The sequence below is a fragment of the Microcaecilia unicolor genome, chromosome 3 (genome assembly GCF_901765095.1).
Source record: "Microcaecilia unicolor chromosome 3, aMicUni1.1, whole genome shotgun sequence".
NCBI classification, from domain to species: Eukaryota; Metazoa; Chordata; class Amphibia; order Gymnophiona; family Siphonopidae; genus Microcaecilia; species Microcaecilia unicolor.
Window position 1 is genome coordinate 277,013,317 of NC_044033.1, and position 27,814 is coordinate 277,041,130.

General features: G+C 42.8%; 1 protein-coding gene across 1 annotated transcript in view; it reads right to left on the bottom strand.

The window, feature by feature from the left end:
* Positions 1-27,814, bottom strand: part of CEBPZ (CCAAT enhancer binding protein zeta) — a 194,236-nt gene that overhangs the window by 48,485 nt on the left and 117,937 nt on the right. The window contains exons 11-15 of the mRNA XM_030198102.1: positions 19,650-19,707; positions 15,943-16,145; positions 6,779-6,868; positions 3,542-3,609; positions 604-685 (exon numbers count right to left, since the gene is read on the bottom strand). Coding sequence (XP_030053962.1) covers positions 604-685; positions 3,542-3,609; positions 6,779-6,868; positions 15,943-16,145; positions 19,650-19,707 — 501 coding nt within the window. The remainder of the gene's footprint in view (positions 1-603; positions 686-3,541; positions 3,610-6,778; positions 6,869-15,942; positions 16,146-19,649; positions 19,708-27,814) is intronic.

Sequence of the window (27,814 nt, forward strand, 5' to 3'; positions counted from 1 at the left end):
AGGGCAAGCGGCATGGTGCTTGGTGGGAGGGAGGGAGGCCGGTCTGGTACTCGGTCGAAGGGAGGGAGAGTGGGCGGAGCGGACCAGTGACTGGCGCGCGTGCCAAGGGAGAGGGCTCTGCGTGCCCTCTCTGGCACGTGTGCCATAGGTTCGCCATCACCGCAATATACTAACGTTTTGCCTTCTTTCCCGCTATACCAGGGGTTCTCAACCCTGTTCTGGGACACATATAGCCGGTCAGGTTTTCAGGATACCCACAATTAAAATACATGAAATAGATTTCCATACAATGGAGGTAGGGCATGCAAATCTCTCACATGCATATTCATATTCAAGCACACATGTACAGATGCATGTACTCACCCAACAAGTTTATATAGCTATTTATATTTGGAAAATGTTTTATAAAATTATGTCCGTAATGTCAAAAGATAAATGTTTTTTGAAAACAATATACTATACCGTGCAGTGAAATAAGGTCCCAAGTCAGGCACTATTTCCTCTATGCAGACTACAAGAGCTATTATTTAGAAGTGGAATGAAGGATCATTGGCACAATCACTTACATAACAATGAAGCTTAGAAAGCTATGAAAATACTTACTTGCATTGTCTCTGTTGGCCATTGCATTCATACCAATATTGTCAAATTGTGATCCAGCATTTTCATCCAGTAAGAAGCCAAACTTATTAAAACAATAAATAAAACAAGCAAACAAAAAACAAAAGCATGACAGAAATTAATACTTTTTTTTGAAGGGGGTGATGGGGGGGGGGGGGGGGGGGGGAGAGAGGAAACTCTTGATTCAATTTATGCAAGTCAAAAGCATAGTCAAATGAGAAAAATATCTCACCTTAACAAATTTCATAGCCAGACAGCAAATACATTGTAACACAATTTCTTTTCAGCAAGAACATGACAGCAATAGATAAGCAGTAGTTAGAAGAGGTAATTTTCAGAGTTAATGAATTGGGTAAATTGCCGGTCTTAAAATTGCCCTCTCAATCCGGATAAAAATATGCATGGTGTTCTATAATTTATGTATTTTTAGTTGAATTTGAGGGCAGCATTGCCAAGGACATGTTCTGCATGGTATCAGAAAATAACCTGTGTAGACTGCATTTTATAAAAAAGTAATATACAAAGAATTTGAAAATTTCTACCTGCACAAAAAGCAAGGGCAATAACCTAGGAGATCAGAGAATGGGGGAAGAAATAGGAGGATTGGGGAAGGGACAGTAAGAAGCCAGGGCAAGAGAGAAACTATGGGAGGGAGGGCAGGAGGAAAGAGGAAGAATCCAGAATGGAGGTGGGAGAGGAGGGGGCGGTAAGGATCTAGGACAAGAATGGAAGGATGAACAAGGGGCAGGAGAGTAGAAGAAAACCTAGGTTTCAGAGGGTAGGAGTTAGGAAGAACAATTGTAAAACGAGTGGTAGATTGGTGAGGATCAAGAAGAAAGGAAGAAGGATCAGAGAGGATCTAGGGGTTCAATGGAAGGAGGAGGGGATCAGGGAAGAAATCCAGATTGAGGGGTGGTGGAGAGGTTAAGGATCCAAGGGAACAGGAGAGGAGTAGGCATGTCTAAGCAAGAGACTACTTTTTCTATTCCCACTGTACTGCCTCATAATCCATATCCACCCAGCCCTTCCTCAATTGCTGCTTGATGCTCAGTCCTCTTTTGCTCCCTCCCTACCCTTATTTAAGTGCCTTCTCATACATAAACTCCCAACTTAGATCCCCTCTATCACCTTCTCCTAAGCTAAGCATCTGTGATATCCTCCCCAGTTAACCCCCTGCTGACAGTTAGAAAAGTGAAGCTGTGCCTTAGCCTGCATTTTCTTCCTCTGCCACCTCTGGTCAGACTAGAGGTTGACCCATGCAGAACATTGTAGAAAGATCTATAGCTCAGAGTGCAAGACTGCCTGGGTAGTAAATTGAGAAGTTGGAATCTGCTTAGGGGAGTGGATCAGGACAGAGAAAAGGGAGGAACAGAGGCTCCCCAGCAGGTGTATGCCAGACAGCCAACTGCCATCCCTTATCTCGATGCCTTCCCACTGTGGCCAGTCATGTCTCCCACAGTTTTATGGGAATCAGCCAGTTCTGAGGTCTTTGTTGCAGTTATCACTGGAAACCAGTGACTGTGACTATAATATTTATTAGTATTAAAATCTGCTGGCTTGATTTTTATATTTTAAATAGTTTACTAGAGTTACTTCAAATGAATGAGTTGATGTTATGATAAGAAAGAACCCCAAAGTCCATGAAGATGTGCCTTGACTTGGCTGCTGCATGGATGACAACCTTCCCTTCCTCCATATGAGACAGCAGGGTACTGCTGAAGGGAAACAGAATCTAATGGTAGATGAGGACCCTCAAGTTTGATTTAGTCTGCTCAACTTCATTTTTGCTACAGTGCTATAGTGGAGAAGAGTTGGGAAGGGGCGACTTGCATCATTCACTAGGGAAAGAATGGCTAGTGCTATGGCAGAGATGAGACCCAGACCAATCAGCTTGGTGAGTATGGAAGATTTGCTGAGAGCTCTCAAAACTGGCAGATATCACTGCAGCTGAACCATGTCTGGATCACAGCAGTATGTTGGGACAGGGCACACAGAAATCATCCAGAGATCCGTACTAATGACCCGTCTTCCTTTTGTGGAAAGTTCCAGCATTGAGCATGTTCTCTGCTTCTGTTGTTGAAAAATCATCGTGGTCAAGGCTTAAGAGTCCACAGCTTGTGCATTTGAAACAATAGGGAGATTATCAAAATAGCCATAAATCAACAAGCCTAGGAACAGGACAAAGAAAGCTGCAATGCAAGAGGAGGTCGATGAGGGCTGGAACTGGGTATACTATACTGGAGCTGCATAGTTGAACCATGGTAGACACAAGAAGCCAGGCATGCAGAAAAGAGCTAGTCAGAGAGGGGTAGGCTAACTATCAGGCTGATGGCAGGAGATGCACAATATGCAGGGTTGCACAGGAGTGCAAGAAAGGCCAAGAGCAGGTGAAAAGTTAGCTGGATAGTAACAGCATGCTTTGGACCTTAGCATGAAGCTGCGGCAGCACTGGATGATCTTTGGCCCTAAGACCCTGAAAAGACCTGAAAAGGCAGGTGGACATTGTAGAGCACTGAAAGTTCTAGCACGCAGTAAGGACGAACCCAATTTTGATGGATGTAAAAATGAAAATGTGTTGCAAATCATGGATAGCAAAACTTCTGGAGGGCAAAAATATCTCTATTTTTTTTTTTAATTTAAAGTTTTCAAGTTTTCAATACACCATCATAGAAAAGAGAGATATGTTTCTACAACAAAGGCAAAAAAGCTTCCCTTTCACTTGTATAGTATGACATGTTGCCTAAACTAATATTATCCCCTACCCTTTTGTACCACTCTGTCAGTTGTGTGGTCCCTCCTTCTGTCTTTTTTTAATTTGTGGAATATATCTGGTCTGAGCTTCCAGGATGACGTTTTTGAACAACGTCCACACCTAATGTTAAGTGGGGATTACAGGTGCTTATCTAATCAATATGCCTACCTCTTCAGCAGCAGCAAACATGCCAACACTATCTTTACAACTTCTCTTCTTCTTTCCCTGCTTTGATCCTTCAAAAGGAAAAAAAAAAGCACAGTTAAAATTAATTTAAACAAATATATGTACGATATATCTAAAATCTGCATTCATATGAGCAGTAATTTTTGTTTTCAAAGGATTTTACCCTAGTAAAATGGCTTGACTGCAGATCTGCCTTCAACTCTGGATATAAGTATGTATGGTCTCCTTTTTATATGTACTTTTAGCAACATTAAAAAGTGCTCCTATGGGTGTTTGGTAAAAGATAAAAACAATCTGCATCCGTTTGACTTTCAAACATATGCACGCCATTTGGCCACCCCTTGATCACTTGCGCAAACAGCAGAAGCAACATATAGGAGCTCTTTTAATACAATTTGCACTTGCTAATTTTCAGACAGAAAACACTAGTAGAAAAAACACAAGTGCTTGCATAGTTTGCAACTACTTAAATTTATTTTATTTAGTTTCTGGACTTCTACCATTCATCTGATAAGAACTGTTTGGCATGAAGTACCAAACTAATCGAAAAATGAAAATCAAAATAGCAATAACCAAAAACAGAAAATAAGGCCAACATACAAATAACATCACTTAAAGCAACCATTATAACATTCTCTTCATTCAAACATCCAGAATTAGATGGACTATTTTAAGATTGCCCAATATAAATAGTGTTTATCAGAAAAATAGTGATCTTTTCTCCGAGGACAAGCAGGCTATATTCTCACATGAGGGTGATGTCATCCATATTGCCTGGTGTGGAGCTTAAACAAGCTACTAGAGCTTTACGAGCACATGCAGCGTCCCCAACATGCATGTGTGAGTGCCTTCCCACCTGCCACGAGAATGCAAGACCATCAGTTTCTTCTTATCCGTAGTGAGGAGAGAACATGATTCTCCCACACTTCTCACAGCGTTTGGTGTGTGAATATACTTTTTTCAATTTTCATACCTTTTCTTTGGGGTTTTTTTTTTTTGCCCTCTGTTCTTTTTTCTCTTTCCCTTCCTGTACAGATTAAGGGCCCTGTTTACTAAGGTGTGCTAGAGACACCCATATATTCCTATGGGTGTCTAAAGTATGAGCATGCGCTAAAAATGTTAGTGTGCCTATAGCGCGGCTTAGTAAACAGGGCCCTTAGTTTATTTTTTCCCACTTTTAGGTTTCCTTTATTTTTAGTGCATTTTGTAGGTCCTCTTAGGCCTGTTTGGGTATTTCTCCCCTCGATTTTTCTGGTGCAAGCCCCCTTTTTAGTCAACATCGAGCCATTTGATTTGTCCATGGCTGTTTTCCCTTCCATGTCACCAAAGGTTTCCAGTGGTTTTAAGTGTTTTAGCTGGTACAATAATTAATGAGAAGTACTTTTGTGTAAAGATATCAGAAGGACACCAGTAATATCAGAGTCTTCCATTTTATGTGATTCTGCAGCTAATGTGACAGCTGCTGAATTTGGGTTTGCATCATGAAAGCAAAAGAAATGGAATAAATGTTGTTCTGCTTGACTGCGGGGTCAAATCCCACTAGCTTCCCATACACTTGACATAATTGTTGCCATAAAGAGCCCAAGAAATGACAAATGGGACAATCCCCCACACACAATGTTTATATGTTGCGTCCATCGTGACACACTTTTTTTGTTTAACAACATGCTGAAAAGCCTTCTGGGGAAAACTCGGTCTGTCTTGTGAAAAAAAAAAGCTGAGAGCCAAAGCTAGCTGTAAGATGCAAAACACATGTAAGTTTGTGAGAGACAAACACAGAGCTTTCTACGATATCCCCCGTATCTCTTTCCCCCATCTCTCGTAAACTAGCGAGACACAAATCCCTGCCCCCGTATTCCTTGCCAGCCCGAATGTCTGCATAGCCTGCCTTTCCCCAAGCATTTTCAGAAGCGATTTAAAGAAGACATTTCAGAACTCTTTGTGTAATGTTTAATTAAACCAGCCTGCTGAAAATCAAATTTCTCTGTTTTTGCTTTTCTTTACCGAAGTCTCCCTCCTCCTTCCCTGTGTTTTGCTATATACCGTGAAGTGTTCAGAAAAGCTATCAAGACACAAGGAAGTGGTGACCTGGGATGCTGATGGGACTTTTGAATACAAGGGGTACCCATCAGCTGTTCGATATGGTTTGCACGGCTACACAGACACACACTCTTTCTCAAAAGAGGAAACCCAGAGGTTGAGAAGAATTCATGTGGTCCTTGGCTGAACTCAATATACCTTCCACAGTAGTTGGCAATGTGAGCAAAAGTTATCTGCTCATGCTTCTGAAAGAAAACCCAGTGGAGGCCTCTGCAAAATTCACTACCCCTGAGAAAACTGAACAAATTCTCCCCCTTAAAAAAGAGAAGCCTGCGAAAACGATAGTAACCCCCCTATAAGAAGCATGCTGTGTTGTACAAACACCAGTGGTTGAATGTGTAATATGTACAGTTTTGATAAAAATTCTTTGTACAATTTACCTGGGTAACAGTAGTTACCAGGTAAATTCATCAGTGTTCATACATTTGGCTTCAAGACAAAAGGGTGTGGTGAGAGGGGGAAGGCAACGTTTGCTTGAGAATTTTGTTTTGAAAACCCTCGCAGATACTTTGTAGCTGCAGAAAAACATCTCTTTTAGTATGTCTGTATTCATGTGCCCAGTTGGCCCTGAATTTTCTAAGGGAAATCTGTGTGGTGTTTCCTTTTGAAAATTAGCTTGCAAGTTCTCAGGAACCAGCTACACTGTATGAGAGAATTGTTAAATACCTGTCAAAAAAAAAAAAAAAAACAACAACAACAACAACATTTTTTTAGACCAATATCTGTAGTGCAAGAACCAAAATTCAAGAAAATAAGAAATCTGTTCCTACTCCCATTGCTAGTAACTAAAGAGACATATGTGAGAAACAGAGCCAACAGGCCAGTACATTCTGCATGCCTGTCCTCCACATCCAGTGTTTATCACTGTAGAAACAAAAGTTCGATATGAGTTTGAACTTATCATATGCATTCCATCAATGGATTTCTGCACTTGTATCCTTTCCTGCATTTGACAACAAAATTTGATTTCACTATAAAAAAAAAAGAAAGAATAAAAATATTCTCAGGATGCTCTCTAAACAAGGAGACAGGATCCAAATTTTACTATATATTTGCTTTACCACCACAACCAAAACTCTAAGCTACACATCAGTAGTCAAATATGAAGCTATTCCATACCTTTAAAAGAGCCAGCAAAATTAATATCTTCAGATACTTTCCTTTTGCTTCTGAATTTTGACGCTTCTCTAGCATCAACATTTACATTGCCTGAAAGAAAAACAAATATATGAATTATCAACACTATGTTTACACGTCCTTTGCATTTTAGAATCTCCTTAATTTCTAGTTCAGTTTCTGCAACTCCTAACACAAGGTACAACGTGCCTAGTGCTGCTGGTAAACAGTTCTCAAAGGGCAGTGATAGGAGGTAGGCCTAGCATCAAAAAATCTGTGACTGTGCGTACAGTGTAGGAAAGAGAGCTTTGGATTTTCATCACAGCAAAGAGCTTCGGGAAACCGTCTTTCTTCATTAAAACACAAGACTTCTAACAGGAAACAGTCCATACTACTGGAGGGAGGAGGGCCAGTAAAATGAAGTTATTTATCAGCATCAGATGTTCTCCGAGGACAGCAGGATTTAAATCCTCACCTATGAGTGACATCACTAATGGAGACCAGCACAGGGAGCAGTACCCCAGAAGCTTTTTCTAGAAGCCTTTATGTAGGCTCACCATGCATGCATGCTTGTTCCTGCATGCTGCTGTCACATGGGACCTCCTCAATCTATTACTAGCTAGAGCAAAGTTGGGGAATATTTTTTAATCAGAAGATCCCATCCCATTTCAGAAGAAACTCATAAGGTCACATGCTGTACTACAGACTACCTAAGTGTATACATTCAGTATGCATACACAAAAATTTACATATATATTTAGATACATATCTTTATTGAAAAAAAGAATAGAAAACATTTTCATAACTCAAAATTCATGTAAGCAAAATTAAACTTTGAGAGAAAGAGAATAAGTGTGGTATAACTTGGGCTTAGCACATTTTAACAAAAGACTTTCTGGCGCACTAAGCCCAGATTTAATATGGCACTTGTTACGGCTTTTTCTTTTTTGCACGTCGTGTGATGTTTCCATTAGTGCACGAGACTTGTAAAAATGTAACACAGCAGGAGGAGGAGGAAATGACGTCACGATCCAAGGTGGCGGTTTGATTGAAGAGCTCCGCTGGGGCTGCGATACAGTTGAGCTGCAAACTTACCCAAACGGCGAGAGACGGTCAGAAAACGAAGGAAAGGGTTGCCTCCAGGCTATGTCACAGAAAAAAAACCCTTGAGCGATTCCAATTTACACTGGAGCGCCGCGAAAAAGTGAGTGACAGGAAAGCAGGAGCTGAGGGGAAACAAGATGGCGACCGCACGCGCTTCCCAGGAACAAACGGAACGGAGCAAGGAGGCCACTGAGACAGCCAGCATGCTACCATCGGAGGTAGCAGGACTGCTTCAGGATTTAAAATCTGACTTTGCAGGTATCCGCCTAGATGTTCAAAACACTCTTAAAGAAATCAGAGCGGAGATGCATGAACTGGGGTCTCGAGTGGGCGAAGTGGAAGAGGGGATGGTGACCCTTCAATCGGAGGTGGATTCCATGAGGAGGAGGGAAACAGAGGAGCAGGAAGAGGTGAGCCAGCTTCGGGAGTAAGTAGAGGACCTAGAGAATAGGTCCAGACGTAATAACCTACGATTTAAAGGCATCCCTGAGCTGGACATATTTTCTAACTGTGAGGCTGTTATAAAAGAGCTATGTCAGCATATTTTGGCCCATCCCCCCGAGATACGCCTTCAACGGGCGCATTGTGCGATGGGCCCACGAAGAGATTCAAACCCGAGGGACGTGGTTGTCTGCTTTCTAGACTTCCCCATTAAAGAACAAATTTTGAGACAAGCCCGGCTGTGCAAGGACATTACTTGGAAAAACTACAAAATAGGGGTTTATCAGGATCTGGCACGCATTACGCTGATGAAATGTGGGACATTCAGAGAGGTCACTGGATTTATGCGCTCTAAGGGGATCAGATACAGATGACTGTTCCCCAGTTGATGGGAAATCCCGCAAGGTTAAAACGGCGGAAGAAGCGTGGTCGGCGTTGCGGGATGTACCGGTGCAGAATCAGGAACCGCGGAGCCAAGTGGGGCCTAGGAGAGATTCAGCGTGGCAAGTGGTGATGGAGCAAGGGAAGAAGAAGGATAAGCAAGCTTCCTGAGGAGGTAGCTGGGTCGCCATAGCGGCCTAGGAAGTTGTAGGAGAAAAAAAATGGAAAATAGCGCAAGCATGGATAAATAAAGCTAAGGGATTTGAGTGACTGATGTGGAACTGTGGACATACAACTCCGTGGATCTGAGAGGTCTTCTTCCAGCAAGGGGAACTGTGATATGCAGGAGGGAGAGTTTTGTGAGTGGTAGCAGCAACTACCAGTGGTACTGAATGGAAGTAGGAATGCTGATGCTGGATAAGAGGAACGTTGAAGCTCTGATTTGTCATAGAGGAGGTGACGTCTCCCAGATGGAGAGACATCTGGACCATACACACTGTTTTGGTTGCTAGCCGTGGCACTGGGGAAGTTAAGTTTGATATTAGATAAGGGGTTTTTGGTGGGAGGGTACGGAGGGTTAGAGTGGGATATGGAAGAATATGGGTGGGGGGGGAAGCTTGTGATTAAGGGTAGTAGGAGGAGTGGAGATGGGGGTTTGCTTAAGGGAACATCTGATCAATGCTTCTGGGAACGTACGTTCATTGTCCTCATATGGCTGATCTTGTGGAACAGGGATCAGCAAAGGGAGAGGGGAGGGACAAAGGTTACATGGGAAGGAGGGAAGAAGGGGGTGGGATCTGGAGAGACATTAGAGGTAGGGTCCTGGAATGTGAATGGGCTTAACCACCAGGGGAAACGGGGTCGAGTTTTTAAGGAACTGAACAGGTTAAAGTGAGATGTGACGATGCTGCAAGAAACGCATCTGAGACCGAGAGACATGCATCCATTGCGGCGTAGGCCCTTTAGGGAAGTACTGGTACACCAGGGAAGAGAGGCAAGAAGGGTTGGGGGAGTAGCTATACTGGTGAAGCAGACCTGTGGGCTGAGCATACAGGAAGAGTTTCACGATTCGAGTGGTAGATGTTTGGGGATAAGGGGGCTCCTGCAGGGTAAGGTGATCACGCTCATTAACATCTATGCACCAAATGAAGGTCAGAAGCAATTCTTTGATACCCTGAAAGAGGAGATTCAGGGATTCATTAAAGGCCAAGTGATAATAGGGGGTGATTTCAATATAGCCCTGGATGCGGACCTGGACCATTCCTTGGGAAGGAGGGGGCTGGGAAGCACTGGTCGTAAGGCCCTGTTGAAATTTTTAAAAGAATGTGAGGTATTGGACTACTGGAGATTATTGCATGGGACACAGAGGAATTACACACATTATTCACATGTAGCACAGTCGTATGCGAGGTTAGACAGTTCGTGGGTACACCGTAATAGTTGGCACATGATAGAGGTAGCGGAAATAGAGATATGTCAGGTTTCCGATCATGCCCCTATATGGATTAGACTTAAGGGGTTTGGGGGATAGGAAGAAGGGGGGTAGATGGAAGTTAAATGAGACACTACTGGGAGATGAAATAGTGAGGGAGGACATCAGGAAGACGATACAGGACTTTTACCAGCTTAATGATAATGGAGAAGTTAACGATGGGACATTATGGGATGCCATGAAGGCGGTGGTAAGGGGAGTTTTCATTAAATGGGGAGCAAGGAAAAAAAAGAGAAAGAGGTCAGCAATCTCTAGAGTTGAGGACACGCCTGGTGCAACTGGAAAAGCAACACAAGAGACAACCCACAAAAAAAAAAAAGATAGGGGAGGAACTGCAGGCAGTCCGGGGGGTTTTGGCGCAACTGCAAATGATTAAGATTGAGTATATGCAAACTAAGCTGAAACAGCAGACCTTTGAGTTTGCTAATAAAGCCAGTGCTTTAATGGCACGTTGGTTACGGGCGCGGCTGTCAGGTTCTCAGGTTCAGAGCCCGCGGGGCCAGGCTCTGGAGCAAACGTGAGCCCTTGGGCTGCTGCCGAGGAGCGACAGCAGCAGGCAAAACCCACCAACCAACACTGGGTAAGCACACCGGCAGGGACTGCAGGCACTGCCCAGCGAACCGGAACACATGGACTGGAATCCCCCGGACTGGAGGACACAGAACTGGAACACTGGACTGCAATCCCCCGGACTGGAGGACACAGGACTGGAACACACACCGGACCGGAACACACTGGACTGGAGCACACTGGACTGGTCCGCACAGCTTCACCTGCACTTAGCTACTAAGCCCCCCAGAAGTTGAGCTCCTGGGTTCGAGTAGCCGACAGGACTTACTGGATACCGGATGACATAGGGACCAGGACTGGAAACAGAAGTGCTCCTAACCATAAACTGATCTACGTGCTCCCAAGCCCTAAACCAGCAGGAGTGTTCCTAACAGTAAACTGACAAAAGGACTTCCTAAGCCCTATACTAAACAGGAGCTCCTAATCCCTGCTCAAGAAAGGGACTTCCTAAGCCCTAGACTAACAGAGCAGGGAACTAAACGCAAAGCTAATACAGGTGCTACTAAGCACCAAGCTACAAGCAGAGCTTTACACTAATAAGCTAAACACAGAACTAACCAGCTACCTAAGCACTGCTCTAGCAAGCTAGATACAACTAACAAGGTGCTTCCTAAGCACTACTCTAGCAAGCAACCAGAAGAGCTCCTAGCACTAAAAGGGAAGACAGGGGGGCCACAAGGAAAAAGCAGTGAAGCTAACACATAAGCCAAAAGTGCTTCTAAAGCACCAAACACCAACAGCAAAGACTGCAATGCTCCCAATAGCACAAACACCAGAAGTACTTCTAACAGCAAACTCTGCAGTGTTCCTAACAACACCAAACCCTGAAGTACTTCTATCAACAACAGAGCTTCCAAAGCCCTACACACAGCAATGCTTCCAAAACCAAGAGGGAAAAGCAGGGGAACCAAAGGGAAAAGCAGGAAAGCTAAACACACAGACACCAGTGCACACAGCACTAACACTAACCTGGCCCTTAGCAAAAGCAAACACCACTGTTGCAAAGGCCCTGAAGGAAACAAGACCACTTCCTTATCAAGGCCCTCCCTGATGATGTCACACTCCCTAGACCTAGGCAAAAGCACACTGACCCAGAGAGGCCCAACCCACACCAATGCAAAACTGTGAAACACTTGAAGCCAGTACACCCAAAGAGAGGTAGAGCAACTCAGGCAACATACCCACAGGTGCAGTGTAGTGACACAATTAGAGCCATGCTGCTGGAAGCTGCCAGCACAGAGAGACAGAGCCAGCTCAGAAAGGACAGAGAAAAGAAACAGAAGCCAGCTAAGAAGCTGACCCCCAGGAAAGAGGTAAGTTTGAGAGGGGTTCAGACCCCAATCATAACAGCGGCGAGTTAAATCTCTAATTCAAAAATTGAGGGATGAAAAGGGCGGCTGGTGCTATGTGGATGCCGATATATCTAGAAGTTTTACAGCATACTATCAAGAACTATATAAGGTGGGGGAGGGTTTGCAAAGGGGTGAGATAGGGCAATTTCTTGATCAGATAAAGTTAAACCGTTTGAATGAGGCAGAACAGGCTAGATTGGGGGAACCGATAAGATGGGGGGAGGTGCATGGGGTAATTAAGAATCTTCCGAACGGGAAGGCCCCGGGACTGGACGGGTATACCGCACGGTTCTTCAAGTGTTTTGCAGAAGAGCTTGGGCCCCAGCACATAAGGTTAGGAAATGGAGTATTGGAGGGAAGGGGGCTTTCGAATTCAATGATGGAGGCAGGGATTTCCTTATTACTTAAACCTGGAAAGGATCCCACTGTGTGCGGTTCCTACAGACCCATTTCCCTATTAAATGTGGATGTAAAGATTCTGGCCAAGGTGCTGGCCAATAGGTTGGGAAGGGTCTTACCAAAACTGATAGGGGATGACCAAGCGGGGTTTATCCCGGGCCGCCAAGTGGGAGATAACATACGCCGCACCCTTCATTTGCAGTGGGAAGCCCAGAAGAGACTCCCAAGGGCCATAATGTTGGCAATAGACGCTGAAAAAACGTTTGCTAGGGTTGACTGGGAGTTCTTGAAGGAGGTAATGAAGCGCATGGATATTGGGGAGAATTTTTATAAGTGGACTGCTGCTCTGTATGCGGCACCGAAGGCCTGTATTCAGGTCAACGGGCATTACACATCGCTTTTCACAATTGGTAGAGGGACCAGGCAAGGATGCCCCGTCACCCTTATTGTTTGCCATCTATGCTGAGCCCATAGCTGAGATGTTGCGGAGTCGCCTTGAATTCCGGGGTTTTACCGTGGGGAAGAGGGAACATCGCATAGCTCTATACGCAGATGACTTGTTACTTTATGTGACAGACCCAGGGAAAACGTTGACAGTTGTGGTGGCGGTGTTGGGAGAATTTGAAAAATATGCAGGATTGCGGATTAACATGGATAAGTGTGAAGTGTTGGGAATTTTGGTCTCCCGGAGAGAGGAAAATGAGTTGAAACACAGATTTGCTTTTAAGTGGGCCAGGAGTCACATTAGATATCTGGGGGTTTTGATCCCTAGGGATCTGGGTAGAGTCTATAGACTCAATTATGGTAAAATTTTGGAACGAATTAGAATAGAACTTTCACAGTGGAAAGGGCTGTGGATGTCCTGGTGGGGGAGGATGGCTGTAATAAAAGATGAATATATTACCCAGGCTGCTATTCCTATTTCAGTGTTTGCCGGTGGGGGTCCCCCGGAGGGAGCTGAAACAGCTTCAGCGCCAGATATTGCACTTCATATGGGGAGGCAAACACTCTAGATTGGCGGGGAGGGTGATCTGGGGAGAGCCGGAAAGAGGTGGTAGAGCAGTGCCCCAACTTGAATGGTATTATCTGGCAGCTCAGGTCAAGATGCTACTGGAGTGGAAGGGGAGAAGATTAAAGCCAGCAGGCCAGCTGGAGCAATCATATTTCCTCCACAGGGTCTTAAAATCGTTATTATGGACAACAGAGGGAATGGGGGGGAAGCTGGCAGGGGTGGACAATCCATATCTTAGGCACATGTTGAAGGTATGGGAGGAGTTTATGAGGAAAATGGGCCAGGGAGAGGGGGCATCCACTAGGGCGGGAATAAGATGGGAGCTGAAGTTTGGGGTGGGGATGGATAATGGGGTCTTTAGGAGATGGGAGCATTTAGGCCTCGTGAATTTTAGGGATGTGCTGCAAGGAGGGCAGATTTAAAAGTTTTGAGGACTTGAGGTTGAGATATGGTCTTCCCGTGGGAGATTTTTTTTCATACTTACAGATTAAGCATTTTGTGGGAGCGATGGGAGGAAGTCCCCAGGAAAAGGAAAGTTTGGAGAATTTATGGGGTCTGCTGCAAAGGGTACCCAGATCTATCTCAGTGCTATATAAATTCATGAGGGGACATGACCCCACCCCATTTAGCTTTAAGGGGTCGTGGGAAACAGATTTAAAGTGTTGTTTCAATGACCAAGAATGGGAAAGGATATGTGGGGAGGTCCAAAAGGCCTCCACGTGTGCTTTAATACAAGAGAACGCATACAAGGTGCTTACCAGATGGTATTACACCCCCAAGAGAATTAAGTACATGTACCCGAGCACTTCTGACCGGTGCTGGAGATGTGGCAAGGGCAAGGGTTCATTTATACACATTTGGTGGTCTTGCTCGGGGGTGATACCTTTCTGGCAGGAGGTGATGAAAGTTTTGGTTCGAATGTTTGGAGATTCTTTAGTGTGTAGCCTACAGGTGTGCTTGTTGGGGACGAACAATGAGAGTGACTTATGGGAACGGAGCAAAATGTGCCGCTGGGGACTAGCGGCAGCAAAATGCCTTATAGCTCGAAAGTAGCGATCTGTTGAACCTCCCTCAATGGGTGAGTGGAAAGTGAAACCAGAACAACTTATAGCCATGGAGCGCCTAACGGCGTACCGTAGAGATGCGGAGCTGTGGCGTAAGAGGGAATGGTCTCGACTGCAAGAATGGTTGGGGACAATTAAGGTGTGAAGGAATAGGATCAGGTTGGAACTGGAGAGGGGGGGTGGGGGAGGGAGGAGGGAGTTAGGGGGGGAGGGGAGGGAGGTATGGAGGAGGGGAGGTGATGGGGGGTGTGCCATCAAATGTAAGAATATTGTTACAGGATGATAATAATCCCAACGTCTTGCTTTGTTTGTTATACGCTGTTTCTTTAATAAAAATATTTAAAGTGGGAAAAAAAAAAAGTAACGCAGGAGCACTTTCTGCCTCCTCTTTGGGAGGCACAAAGTACTCTTTAAATAGTTACTGTGTGCTCAGTGTGCAACAACCAGGAAATTACCGCCCTTATCATGCAATTTGATCTGTCAAGTGCCTTCGATGTTGTGATTTGCTGTTAAAAATTTTGAATAATAAATTTTGCTGTTAAATTGTGAATAATATTGGTGTTACTGGACACATTTTAAATTGGTTTGGGGTTTTTCTTAAGGCTAGATCCTACTTGGTCAATATGAATGGAATATACTCAAGAGAAATGGTCAACAGTTTGTGGAGTCCTCCAGGGCTCCCTGCTATCCCCAGTTTTATTTAACATACTTGTGGCTTCACTGAGATTTGATCTAGAATTAGCTGGTTTTAAGGTGTTCAAGTACACTGATATTACAATCCTAATTCCAGTACTGATAGATGATGTTGAGGCAAAACCCAAGATAGAGAAATGTATGTCGATGATTTCCACTTGGATGGTTAACAATCGTTTAAAACAAAATAGTGAAAAGACTAACGCTCCCCCCCTTTACTAAGCTGTGCTAGTTGCTGCCACGCGGCAATGCTGATACAGCCCATTCAAAGTGACTTGGCCACCCGTTGATGTAAAAAGTTCATTAAGTGAAGTTTGAAGTTCTAATAAACGTTGTTAACAACCATAATAGTAGTCCTACTGACAAGGTGGTTAAGTGGTGACTAGATGCTAGGGAGTGAAACCACCATAGTGGCAGCCAAAAAGGAGCCAATTTCTGCAACACGGTGGATGGAGCTGTAGTGGAGAAGTCCTGATTTTAGCCGCATTAGCTATTCAAAGGGGTGTGGTTCTACATGCCTTTTACAGTAAGATATATGACAGACCAAAACAGGCTTTTATAATGTAGAATGTATGTGTGTGTAGAGCAAATAAGATAAAAGTTCACAAAGTTTTAACTGAAATTGCTACCTACAATTATTCTGTAAATAATGGCCTTACCTTGATTGTCTTCATTATCATCATCTGAGAGATCAACAAATGAACCTCCTGTTTCAACAGCATCATCTACAAAATCATCTTCATCCATACTGCTCAGGGAAACTTCTTCATTGTCCAGGTCCTTATCATCAGCGATATCCCAGTCAGAGTCATCATCTTCCTCTTCATCACTTCTTTTACAAACTTTGGAAGTTTTTATATTACTGAAACACAGAAACCAACCAATCATAATATAGAGGGACTACAGAGTCCAACAACCTCACATTTTACAAATACAATAACATTTTAATATACCACACAAATATATCAATGATACAAAAACTTAGATACAAGGTAGTGTTCAGAAGGAAAAATTATGTCTTACCTGGTAATTTCCTTTTCTTTAGTCCAACCAGACCAGTCCAGAATGAGTGAGTTGTGTCCGTCAACCAGAAGATGGAGACAGAGAAAGAATGGGGATGGGACGATTTCCGTATGAGGAAAGGCTAAAGCAGCTAGGGCTCTTCAGCTAGGAGAAAAGGCAGCTGAGGGGAGATATGATAGAGGTCTATAAAATAATGAGTGAAATGGAAAGGGTAGACGTGAAGCGTCTGTTTATGCTTTCCAAAAATACTAGGACTAAGGGACATGCGATGAAGCTACGAAGTAATAAATTTAAGAGAAAATGTTTCTTCCCTCAACGTGTAATTAAACTCTGGAATTCGTTGCCAGAGAATGTGGTAAAGGCGGTTAGCTTAGCAGAGTTTAAAAAAGGTTTGGACGGCTTCCTACAGGAAAAGTCCATAGACCATTATTAAATCGGACTTGGGGAAAATCCACTATTTCTGGGCTAAGCAGTATTTATTTATTTATAGCATTTATATCCCACATTTTCCCACCCATTACATCAGTCTGAAAAAGGCGTACATCAATCTGGCATAAACAATCAAGTACATGGAAGTAGGAGAGATCAGTGAGTAACTACAGAGAAGGGGAAGGGGTAATAAAGTCAAGGATGTCGTTAAGATAGTTACAGTATAAAACGTTTTGTACTTTTTTGGGATCTTGTCAGGTATTTGTGACCTGGATTGACCACTGTTGGAAACAGGATGCTGGGCTTGATGGACCATTGGCCTGTTCCAGTATGGCAAGACTTACGTACTTCTGTAATGTAGTTTTTTTTGTAACTCGCCCTTTATGGGTATCAGGCAGCCATAGAATGTTCAGTATTTCGAATATCCAAACAATGGTGCTCATGAACAAACTGCCGGACAATATGAATAAGAAATAAGAAATGTCACATCACGTAATATGTATATTAACAATGGAGGCATATACTCTACTGACATACAGATATTTCACTTAGTCAGGAGTTGTGTAAAACTGTGCACGTTGAAAAATGCTGAAAAACACGAGGTATGAAATTTGCACAAAAAAAAAAAAAAAAAAAAGACGTATTAAAGGGGGAGTAAAAATCCATCAGGGTAGGTTTCTGGACTGGTCTGATGGGACTAAAGGAAAGAAAATGATCAGGTAACACATAATTGCTCCTTCCTTTTTATCCAGTCCAGGCCCGAACAAGTGGGAAATAGCAAACCTGTACCTAAGAAGTATGGGACCAGAAGATCAACACAATAAAGCGGTTCTGTTTGAACTCCCCCCAACAGATCTCCATAATGTACAGCCTAAGGACAATAAAAACGTTGAATATAAAATTATTCTTAACCGTCCCCACCCGCTTGACTGCCGGAGTGGAAAGAAAGTCCCTAATAAAGGGGTCCAGAGTCAAAACAAATAGCAGAGACAAGGGACAGCCCTGTCACGTACCTCTATGTATTTCAAAGTCCCCTAAGTAGCGACCATTAACCCATACTTTAACACGAGGAGCTGAGTAGAGAGTTTAAACTGCCTCTAGGAACCGCCCCACATAACCATAGCGGTGTAATGTGGCAAACAAAGTTCCATTTAATCCTATCAAATGCCTTTTCGGCATCAAAGCTGATCAACAGCGACGGAACTGCAGCCCGTTCCCTGATTTCCAAAGATGTCAATATTTTGTGAATATTTTTGACTATATGCCGTCCCTTAACAAAAGCACACCTGAGTCTCATGCAATAGGGCCGGAAGGACCCTGGTTAATCTATTTGCCATCACCTTCACCAGTAATCTAGTTTCAAAGTTCAATAGTGAGATTGGGTGATAACAATTCTGGGAGCATGGGGTCTTTACCAAGCTTAGGAAGAACCACTATTTGGGCAAAATTCAATTCTTCTGGTAATGTCTGGGACTCCAAGCTGGTTCTGTACATAGCTATGATGGTTGAGTTAATATGCTCCCCCATAACTTTATAAAATTCCACCCTATATTCGTCTGACCCCGGGGCCCTTTAACAAGCTCTGCTGAATCACCCAAGCTATTTCATCAGATGTTAAGGGGAGTTCAGGAAGTCTGTGTCCTTAGAAGTCAGTTGAGGAACGTCTGTGTTGTCTAGGTACATGGAATCTCTAAGTCCCTCCTCCAGAGGAGCGGCATACAATGCAGCATAGTTATCTTTAAAGACCTGACAAATCTCAGCATCTGTATGTTGGGACTGACCCCTCTGGTCCCTAAGTCCCACCACCCATCTAGGCCCTGCACGAATAGAGAACAACTGGCTCAATAACTGTCCCCCTTTACTACCATGCTTATAGAGGTGGTACTAATAGTAGGTCAATGACGTTTTGGCCCTCCTGGGCAACAATTCATTCAAAATGGTCTGCAAAGTCAATAGATTCTGTTTAGTAACATCAGTAGCTAAAGTCCCATGTCGCTGGTAGGCAGCCCTGACCTATAGTTCAAGGCAAATAATATCCTGATCCCTGGTTTTCTTTTTAAAAGAAGAGTAACGAATCATATCTCCTTGGAGAACCACTTTCACCACCTCCCAAAATAAAATAGGGTTACCTTCATGTTTGGCATTATTGAGATTGTACTTATGCCAACACTGAGAGATACTCCAGAAACCTAGCATCCCCACATAGATCTAAAGGAAATTTCCACACCATTCAGTCCCATTAAAAAAAACTGTATACAACACATTAGTCTCAGATTTTTCACTTGCTATACAAACCAAATATATGTTCCAATTCTGGTGTCACTTCAGTAACAGCAGCACAAAATCCATCCACTGCTAGATAAGATACTGTGAAGAAACACCAAACCCTGCAAATATGCGACTCAAGAGACTTTGTAGCAAACGGAACGTATGGACAGCAGACCTTCAACATTTCTAGTTGGGGCTGGTGGCAGCAGTTATTCAGGGTAGTCGGAAAGCAGAAATAAAGGATCACTAATGGGGAATTTAAGAATCTGACTCTCAGGATCTCTGCTGTCTACATCAAAGTTTTGTAATACATCTCCCACCACTTGGAGACACACTGGTTGAGAACCACTGCCCTAAAACATAAATTCTCTTCCACAACTTCTGTAGCCTAAACGTGGTACCATCTGCGCATACTCCCTTGCTGAAGGTGTTGTGGGATAGACAGTGGAAGCAAATATCAATGTACTGTTCATATTTTTCCCCATTGTTTTTCAAATTGGCTTAGATCCCTTCTCACTGTATTTTCAAAGCATGGTTGAGAGGATATGCAAGTCAAAATGTCAGGACAATATGTTACTAGAACAGACAAATTTTAATTAGTTCAACGAAGAGAACATTTTCAAAACTCAACAAAATAAAATCTTACCCCGCAAAATCAAGGTTATCGTTGAATGCAATATCCAGATTATCTCCTTCAACAGAGTCTACAAGAAAATGAAAAAATTCTGTTGTGATATGGTTTGGTGAAATATGTTGGGATTAATCATACACTGAACAGTGACTGAAATAAAAAAACAAAACAAACAATACTTTGAAAAACAAAAAAAAAATTGTGTTGCCTTCTGAAAGGTATAATTATTTTTGACTAAAAGCAGAAGAAACCCTTGTTTGGAAAATTGATGGATAAAAAATTCTATTTGAGTTCACTATCCAAAATCAAAATGGCTTCTGGTAGGCAAATAGCGAAAATATCTAAGTTCTGCCTAACTACTATAAAGCAGCTATTGTGGGAGATAGAGGCTCTTGAAAGCCTATATCCCCTTTAATGTGTTTATCCTCTACTGTAACAGTGTATCAGACGCACACAATTAAAACCTTTTTTTTCAGTCAATACCACATCTGACATCACACCTTTCAGGAGAAAAAAATGTTTTATGGGGGGGGGGTCAATAAATACAAAATCCTTGAATGATGGAAAACCCCCCCAATATACAATAAACATGAACCAAAGATCCCACTACTTAGAGCTAAGTCACTGATTACATTCTCACCATTGCAATTAACTGCATACTATTTTATTATTGCATTTGCTGTTTTGCTATTGACAAACTCTGTGGACTGCAAGAATAAGGGGAACTGAGGAGTTTTTCACATCACTTTTCCATTGATTATTATTTTGGGCACCACAGGGTTCACTGCGAAGTTAACGAAGTAGGGCGAGAACCACAATGAGAATATGCATGCGCAGATTAAATTTCATTATTGTAGCTCCATGAACCAAGTATAATCTGCATTGTATTGGTTCCTTAACTGATATTTCCCAGTGGCACATCTATTTGCCCAGTCTACTCGTCATCGTGCTTTCTTCTTTGCTGCCCCCATCACTGGAATTCTCTCCCACTAGACATCCATGCTGAAACCTCCTTTAAAACTTACAAATGAAAACTAAAGACTTGTCTCTTTGCTAAATCTTTTGCCACAGACTAATTTGTTTTAGCAAACTGTTGCTGTCTTCCCCTTCTTCACTCTAATCCTTCTACTATCACTATCCTTCTACATCTCTGCTCTATCCACTTTCCTGTCAAATTTTGTAGTTCCTTTCCTTTTTCTTAACAGAAGTTGTTTTTTTGTTTTGTTTTTTTTATATTGTAAACTGCCAAGAGTTGCCAGTTAGTCATGGCGGTATAGCAAGTTCTAATAAACAATAGCCATACATGCGTGGGATGCGTGTTTATCCCAAACATGCGCGGGATAAACATAAAGGAATCCTGTTCAAAAGGAATGGATCCTCAGGAGCTTAGCCGAGATTGGGTGGCAGAGCCGGTGGTGGGAGGTGGGGATAGTGCTGGGCAGACTTATACGGTCTGTGCCAGAGCCGGTGGTGGGAGGCGGGACTGGTAGTTTGGAGGCGGGGATAGTGCTGGGCAGACTTATACGGTCTGTGCCAGAGCCGATGGTGGGAGGAGGGGCTGGTGGTAGGGAGGCGGGGCTGGTGCTGGGCAGACTTATACGGTCTGTGCCAGAGCCGGTGGTGGGAGGCGGGGCTGGTGGTTGGGAGGCGGGGATAGTGCTGGGCAGACTTATACGGTCTGTGCCCTGAAGAGGACAGGTACAAATCAAGGTAGGGTATACACAAAAAAGTAGCACATATGAGTTTATCTTGTTGGGCAGACTGGATGGACCGTGCTGGTCTTTTTCTGCCGTCATTTACTATGTTACTACTTGCGACTATCATTACAGAATTTTCGGGGGAACTTTTTTGTGTATTGTTATTGGCGGGGTCAACCCCCCCCCCCCCCCAAACCCTCCTGAAATATAATTGGATGAGTCTCCAGTCCTTTTCCCATGAATCAATATTTAGTGGAAGCACATTTGGCAACAAATGCAGCTAAATTTACCCAATATCCTGGCATGTATCTCATCCAACCTCATGGCTTTGTCCACCTTAAATTTTGCAAGCTGTTTGTAAACATTTTCTTCTGTGTGGTTATCTACTCCATTCCCATACCTATTTTTGTCAATCTACAGTCCTTCTCCAGGATTTCCTTTAATAAAAATGGAACTGAAGTATTTGTTTAACAGTTCCGCTTTTTTCTTGTCACTTTCCACACATCAGCATATTTGAATCTTTACAATCCCATCTCTGGCCTTCCTCCTCTCCCCAACATACCTGAAAAAAAAAAGTCTTGTCACTTTGTTTTACTTCTTTAGCCATTTCTTCTTCTTCTTTCTTCTGCTTTTGCCGTCCTGATTTCTCTTTCAGCTTTTTTTGCCTTTATTTGTTTAAATACTTCTTCTGAGAATCATATCTGTTTCGTTGCCTCTTGCTTCTATTTACTCTCTTTACATAAAGAGCTTTGCTTATTTTATAAGCTCTTTCAGTTTAGCTCATAGTCTTTCCACTTCCCTTCTCTCCTCGCATGCTGCTAGCTCCTTCCTTCAGTTGCCTCCTCATTTTACTGAAGTCAACATGTTTTAAACTCAAGACATTTGAGTTTGGTATATGATATTTCAATTATTTAATGATGTTTCTCCTGCTCGACGCTTTGGTTTGTACATGATGGTGTATTTACAAACTACTACTAAGGGGTAGGCTGCTCTACTCATTGTCTAACATTTCAAACTTGAATTGTGAGGTATTTGGTATGAGTGAAGGGTATATGTCAGGAATCTTTGCTGAAAGCAACCTTACGGTTATGTCTGAAACTCAGTTCACATTTACTCAAAGAATGAAGTGAAAAGTTTCTCCCTGCACATTTCCCTGGATTGTGAGCCAGCTGCATTACATAGTAACACAGTAAGTGACGGCAGATAAAGAACTGAAAGGTCCTCCCAGCCTGCCCAATAGTCTCAATCATTCTCAGTTCTAAATTGAATCAACAATAAACGTGTTATTATATACCTGAACATGGTTTTTCTTTGTTGTTTCAGGGACATAGACCATAAAAGTCCACCTGGTTCTAGCCTTATGTTCCAACTACAGGAGTTGCATTCAAAGCCTATTTGAATCCATCTTGTCATTTGCGGGACACAGACCATAAAAGTCTGCCTGGCACTGTTCTCAAGTTCCAAATTACTGGAGTTTCTGTCGAAGCTCTCTACAGCCAATCCTAAGCCAGACTGCTATATGCGGGACTCAGACTGTACAAGCCAACCTAGCACCGGCCTTAGCTGATATAGCCAGAGTTGCCATCTAAGCAAACACATATACAAACCTTTAAGCTTTGTTTTTTATACCATTTATTTTCTAATTAGAGATCCCCTGTGTTCATCTCATGCCACCATTAAATCTATATATCTGCAAATATGTAGATCACTGCTGTGGTAACTGTAATCCATGGTGGTCTGATTTCTATCAGGATCAGTATTTATTTCAAGAGAAAGATGCATTGTTTTAGTATGTGCTTTCCCTCTAACTTCATATCACAGTAGACTGGTATACTGGGAAGTATAGTCTATCACAACTGAGAGTACACTGGACAGCCTCCCAAGATGACTAACTTATCTGTTTCTCCCTCAGTCTACTACAAATACTTATCACTTCTATAGCACTACAAGGCATACGCAGCGCTGTTCATCATACACGAAAAGACAGTCCCTGCTCAAAGAGCTCACAATCTAAATAGGACAAACACACAGACAAAACAATTAAGAGATAAGGGAATTAAAGAGAGGTGGGGATAAAACGGTACAGGGCAAGTGAGTAGTGGTTAGGAGTGAAAAGCAGTGTTAAAGAGGTGGGCTTTTAGCCTGGATTTGAAAACGGCCAAAGACGGGGCTAGACATACAGGCTCGGGAAGTCTATTCTAGGCGTGAAGTGCAGCGAGATAAAAGGAACAGAGTCTGGAATTAGCAGTAGAGGAGAAGGGGACAGACAAGAGAGATTTATCCACAGAACGGAGTACCCGAGAGGAAGTGTAGGGAGCGACAAGAGTGGAGAAGTATTGGGGAGCAGCAGAGTGAATGCACTTATAGGTCAGTAAGAGAAGTTTGAAATGAATGTGGAAACAGATAGGGAGCCAGTGAAGTGACTTGAGGAGAGGGCTGATGTGAGCATAGCGACTCTGGCGGAAAATGAGTCGCGCAGCAGAGTTTTGGACTGATTGAAGAGGAGAGAGATGGCTAAGTGGGAGGCCGGTGAGAAGCAGGTTGCAATAATCTAGATGAGAGGTGATAAGAGTGTGGATAAGGGTTCTAACAGAGTGTTCAGAGAGGAAGGGACGGATTTTGTTGATGTTATAGAGAAAGAAACAACAGGTTTTGGCAATCTGCTGAATGTGAGCAGAGAAGGAGAGAAAGGAGTCGAAGATGACCCCAAGGTTACGAGCTGATGAGATAGGGAGAATGAGAGTGCCATCCACAGAAACAGAGAAAGGAGGAAGAGGAGAGGTGGGTTTAGGGGGAAAGATGAGGAGCTCAGTTTTGGCCATGTTAAGTTTCAGATGACATTGAGAAATCCAGGCAGCGATATCAGATAGGCAGGCTGATACATTTGGTCTGGATGCTGGTTGAGATTTCAGGGGTAGAGAGGTAGATCTGGGAGTCATCAGCGTAGAGATGGTATTGAAAGCCATGGGATGATATCAGAGAGCCAAGGGAAGAAGTGTAGATGGAGAACAGGAGAGGATCGAGAACAGAACCCTGAGGTACACCAATTGGTAGAGGGATAGAAGTGGAAGAGGATCCACCAGAGTGTACACTAAAGGTGTGAAGCGAGAGATAGGAGAAGAACCAGGAAAGAACAGAGCCCTACAATCCAAGTGAAGATAACGTATCAAGGAGTAAGCTGTGATCAACAGTGTCAAAAGCGGCGGATAGTTCGAGAAGGATGAGGATAGAATAGAGACCTTTGGATTTGGCCAGTAACAGGTCTTTGGAAACTTTTGTAAGTAAGCACAATGCAGGATCTTGGCCAGGTCTCAGGAAGATCTCAATATGTATACTTTGGAAGAAAGGCGAGAGAGCGAACTAACCAACTATAGGCCAGTAGCTTCCATTCCCTTAATAACTAAATTAATGGAAGGATTAGTGACCAAACAACTCACAAACTATCTAAACAAATACTCAATACTCCACGACTACCAGTCAGGATTTCGGTCTAACCACAGTACTGAAACAGTACTAGTCACTCTCATGACCAAATTCAAACAAACGATTGCAACTGGGAAGAACATACTACTTCTACAATTTGACATGTCAAGCGCTTTCGACATGGTTGATCATGGAATACTACTACATATCCTTGAGTACTTTGGAATTGGAGGTAAAGTTCTCAATTGGTTCAAAGGTTTCTTAACCACACGATCATACCAAGTGACGCCTAACTCGACTACTTCAGCCACATGGACACCTGAATGCGGTGTCCCACAGGGATCCCCCCTTTCGCCAACTCTATTCAACCTAATGATGATACCTTTAGCCAAACTACTATCAAACCAAAATCTCAACCCATACATATATGCAGATGACGTAACGATCTACATCCCATTTAATCAAGATCTAAAGGAAATTTTCTATGACATCAACCAAAGTCTCCAGATCATGCATTCATGGGCGGATGCATTTCAACTGAAACTTAATGCAGAAAAAACTCAATGCCTAATACTCTACTCTCATCATAACAAGAACAAATTCACTGCCATCAACAAACCAAATCTGAACCTTCCAATTTCGGACACCCTAAAAATTCTTGGAGTCACCATCGATCGACACCTAACACTCGACAGCCACGTGAAAAACACAACCAAGAAGATGTTCCACTCAATGTGGAAACTAAAAAGAATAAGACCTTTCTTCCCAAGGACTGTTTTCTGTAACCTGGTACAATCATTGGTGCTCAGCCACCTAGACTACTGCAACGCGCTTTACGCCGGCTGTAAAGAGCAAATAATCAAAAAACTTCAGACAGCCCAGAACACTGCAGCTAGACTCATATTCGGTAAAACAAAATATGAAAGCGCTAAACCTCTACGAGAGAAACTACACTGGCTCCCACTCAAAGAACAGATCAAGTTCAAAATATGCTCCCTAGTCCATAAAATTATTCACGGAGATGCACCTGCCTACATGTCAGACCTGATAGACTTACCACCCAGGAATGCCAAGAGATCATCTCGCACATTCCTCAATCTGCACTTCCCTAACTGCAAAGGTCTAAAATACAAACTAATGCACGCGTCAAACTTTACCTATTTGAGCACACAGCTATGGAACGCACTGCCACGCAACCTAAAAACGATTTATGAACTAACGAACTTTCGCAAACTGCTGAAGACCCATCTCTTCAACAAGGCATACCACAAAAATTAACAAATGTAAACATATATAACTCCTATACATATGCTCAGAACTGTACTACAAAATCTGCTTGTTATACTACTATAATGTTTCTCCTTATCATGTTGTGCAAGATCCTACTGTAATACTAAATGTATATTTTCTAACACATTTCCATTATTCATGATGTATTGTAAGCCACATTGAGCCTGCAAAGAGGTGGGAAAATGTGGGATACAAATGCAATAAATAAATAAATAAATAAATAAATAACAGAGTGACATTTAAATAACTCTGTGGCATAAAAACACAAGAAGAAAGCTTTTTTCAATTGAAAGGAAGCTCTGGAATGAGGGGGCATGGGATGACGTTAAAAGGGGAAAGACTCAGAAGTAACCTGAGGAAATACTTCTTCGCAGAAAGGGTGGATGAATTTGTGGAACGGCCTCCCGGTCAAGGTAATGGAGACGAAAACTGTATCTGAATTCAAGGAAGCTTGAGACAAGTACATAGGATCTCTAAGGGAGAGGAAAGGAAAAAACACACTCTCATCCCTACACAGCACGGATAACCCCACAATTATCAACACCACAGATTACACCCTCCCTATCTCAGACAGCCTAAAAATCTTCGGCGTTACAATGGACCACTACTTAACACTAGAGAGCCAAGTGACATCCACAACAAAGAAAATGTTCCACTCAATGTGGAAACTCAAATGCGTGAAACAATTCTTCCCGAGGGGAACATTTCGCAACCTGATACAATCAATGGTACTAAGCCATGTAGACTACTGCAATGGAATTTATGCGGGATGCAAAGAACAAACCTTAAAGAAACTTCAGACCGCTCAAAACACGGCAGCTAGGCTTATCTTCGGAAAAACGCGATTTGAAAGTGCAAAACCCCTTTGTGAAAAACTACACTGGCTCCCAATCAAAGAACGCATCGCTTTCAAAATCTGCACTCTGGTTCACAAAATTATCTATGGTGAAGCTCCAGGATACATGACAGACTTGATTGACCTACCAACTAGAAACACATCAGAATCAACACGAATGTACCTAGATCTGCACTACCCAAGCTGCAAAGGACTCAAATACAAATCAACTTACGCGTCCAGTTTTTCCTAGATAAGCACACAACTGTGGAATGCATTACCAAAAGCCTTGAAAACTACGAAAAACCACCTAAACTTCCGGAAAACACTAAAAACTAACCTGTTTAAAAAGGCATACCCTACCAATCCAACATAAATGCCTGATCTCTGCAACACAACAAAACTAAAGAACGTAATGGACATAACACAACTCTTCCGTTGTACGATTCCCTAGTGTGGCTGTGCCACATGAACTTTATCTTACCACAACATCACTTTGTATTTGTTTACACCGGAGTCTATAATGCCTCTCCGGTACTATGTAAGCCACATTGAGCCTACAAATAGGTGGGAAAATGTGGGATATAAATGTAACAAAAAAATAAATAGTAGATGGCATGGATAGGCAGACTGAATAGGCCATATGGTCTTTATCTGCCGTCATTTTTCTGCGTTTGTATTCACTGTTTATTTTCTTTCCTCCTTTCTTCTTCACTTCCTGCCCTTTAGCCATCTTTCGTGTTCAACTTTTTCCCATTTTCTGCCTCCTTCTCAAATCTGTCAAGTTTTCATCTCTCACCCCTCCCAACCTATCTATGGGTTGCATTTCTTCCCTTTTCTCTTCTCTTCCATTCCCCACCATTCATGTACATTTCCCCTCTCTTCATGTCCAGCATCTCCCTTTATTCTCCATTTCTGACTTCTGTCCCTCTCTT